At 30.8% G+C, this 1,618-nt stretch overlaps 1 protein-coding gene across 1 annotated transcript; it reads right to left on the bottom strand.

The window, feature by feature from the left end:
- Positions 1 to 1,142: 1,142 nt before the first annotated feature.
- On the bottom strand, positions 1,143 to 1,331 carry Smp_188540 (hypothetical protein; the record flags this gene model as incomplete). Its single annotated transcript, XM_018797211.1, has 1 exon — positions 1,143 to 1,331. One exon carries the CDS (start codon positions 1,329 to 1,331, stop codon positions 1,143 to 1,145), a length of 189 nt encoding a protein of 62 aa, XP_018652275.1.
- Between the last annotated feature and the right edge of the window lie 287 nt (positions 1,332 to 1,618).

Genomic DNA, 1,618 nt, shown 5'->3' with positions numbered 1-1,618 from the left:
AGTTAGCTAGCCGTATAAAACTCTGGAAACACTGTACAGTCGTTTCGTCCTGTTATGGGGCTCCTAAACAACAGTGCCCATCCAAGATCGTGCCTCTAAGAGTTGAACTCAGGACCTACGGTTTCGAGGGAGAACATACAATATACTAGTAATTTTTATTTACCGTTTTAAAAAAGTACAAATCAAGAGTGGTGAGTATGCAGGCCTTGGTCACTGAACAACCGTAATTTTGAAAAATATTTCATCTACCAGTTCGGAATGTTTATGAATAATTCAAACTAACTTATATACCATGACATCTGTGATCTCTAGGTGGACGTAAACGACCTGTAAGTTGATAGCAAACTAAATAAACTCTTTGAATATATAACACTGACTGAGATGTTACTGACAGAGTAGGTTTCAAAACCTGAAAAATTATGAACATAGAATCGTCATTTATCTTGGCCAAATTACATTTCAAAATGAGTGTTTCCAAGTGCTTTTCAATTAGCCGAAATTCAGATCACAACACATAAACGTAGATCTAGAGTCATTTTATGCATCGAACAGAAAAAAAAACTAATTTCTGGTTTTAACTCAACATTACATAATTGAACTTATTTCATTGGTAAAGTGATATTGTTAATTCGAATGATTAAGTAAGTAAATAATCATTTCATCTTACATATACATTCCATTCGTATTAACATTCGCATATATTTGGTGCTTAAATAAAAAAAATTTATCCACCCCTTTGATAGTTGTCAGGTAATATAATACTTCGGTATATTATACACAGCTAATAAAACGATACTATCTATAAATAAAATGAATAAGTCTTCTACTTCATTATCATTGTTTAATACATTACTTCATCTAACTAGCCACTTCAAGTCTTATACATTTGATCAGAAGGAGTTTTGTGGAGATTTTCAGTATTTTCATAGTTGGAAGCATGAGTCAATTGAAGCTAGACCACCATGAAAAACCTGGAAGCACTGGACGGCCGTTTCGTCCCATTATGGAACTCTTCAGCAGTGCGCATCCACATTTAAATTAATTACTTATTAAAAACAAACGCTTTTCTCAATTTGATTTTAAATAAATTCGAATCAATTTAATTCAAAAGAAAAATTTTTTTTTAATATTAAACAAATAGTTTAAAGTTGTGCATACCTTTTAAGTAGTATAATATATTTAACTGTTCTAGTGATACATTTATGTAATTGATTTACGAGTTTATCTAAATCACCACGTACATTACTTGTTTGTCTTGTTGATGGTAAATCTTTACCGGAACAACGAACTTTAGTACGTAATATAACTTCTCTATTTACAATATCTTGCATTTCTAATTTCAGTTGAAGAAGTATCTGTAAGATTAAGATTAATAAATTAAATAAAATTAATATAAAAAAGTTGAAAATTCATGAACATTGAATTGTTAAGAAGGAATATATCCAAAGGTTTGTAGTTTCTTGTTGCTAGTATACAAGACTACATATTTGATTCATCTACAATGGTGTACTGGATCCTATAAGGAATATCTTTATATTGTTTGTATTTACAAGTGGCTTACACTTTTGAATGGTGACTAACTGTGGAATCCTAGATGTATGCACTACCACCTGTGATG

This window comes from Schistosoma mansoni, chromosome 4 (genome assembly GCF_000237925.1).
Source record: "Schistosoma mansoni strain Puerto Rico chromosome 4, complete genome".
NCBI classification, from domain to species: domain Eukaryota; kingdom Metazoa; phylum Platyhelminthes; class Trematoda; order Strigeidida; family Schistosomatidae; genus Schistosoma; species Schistosoma mansoni.
This window is presented reverse-complemented; position numbering and strand designations above follow the sequence as displayed.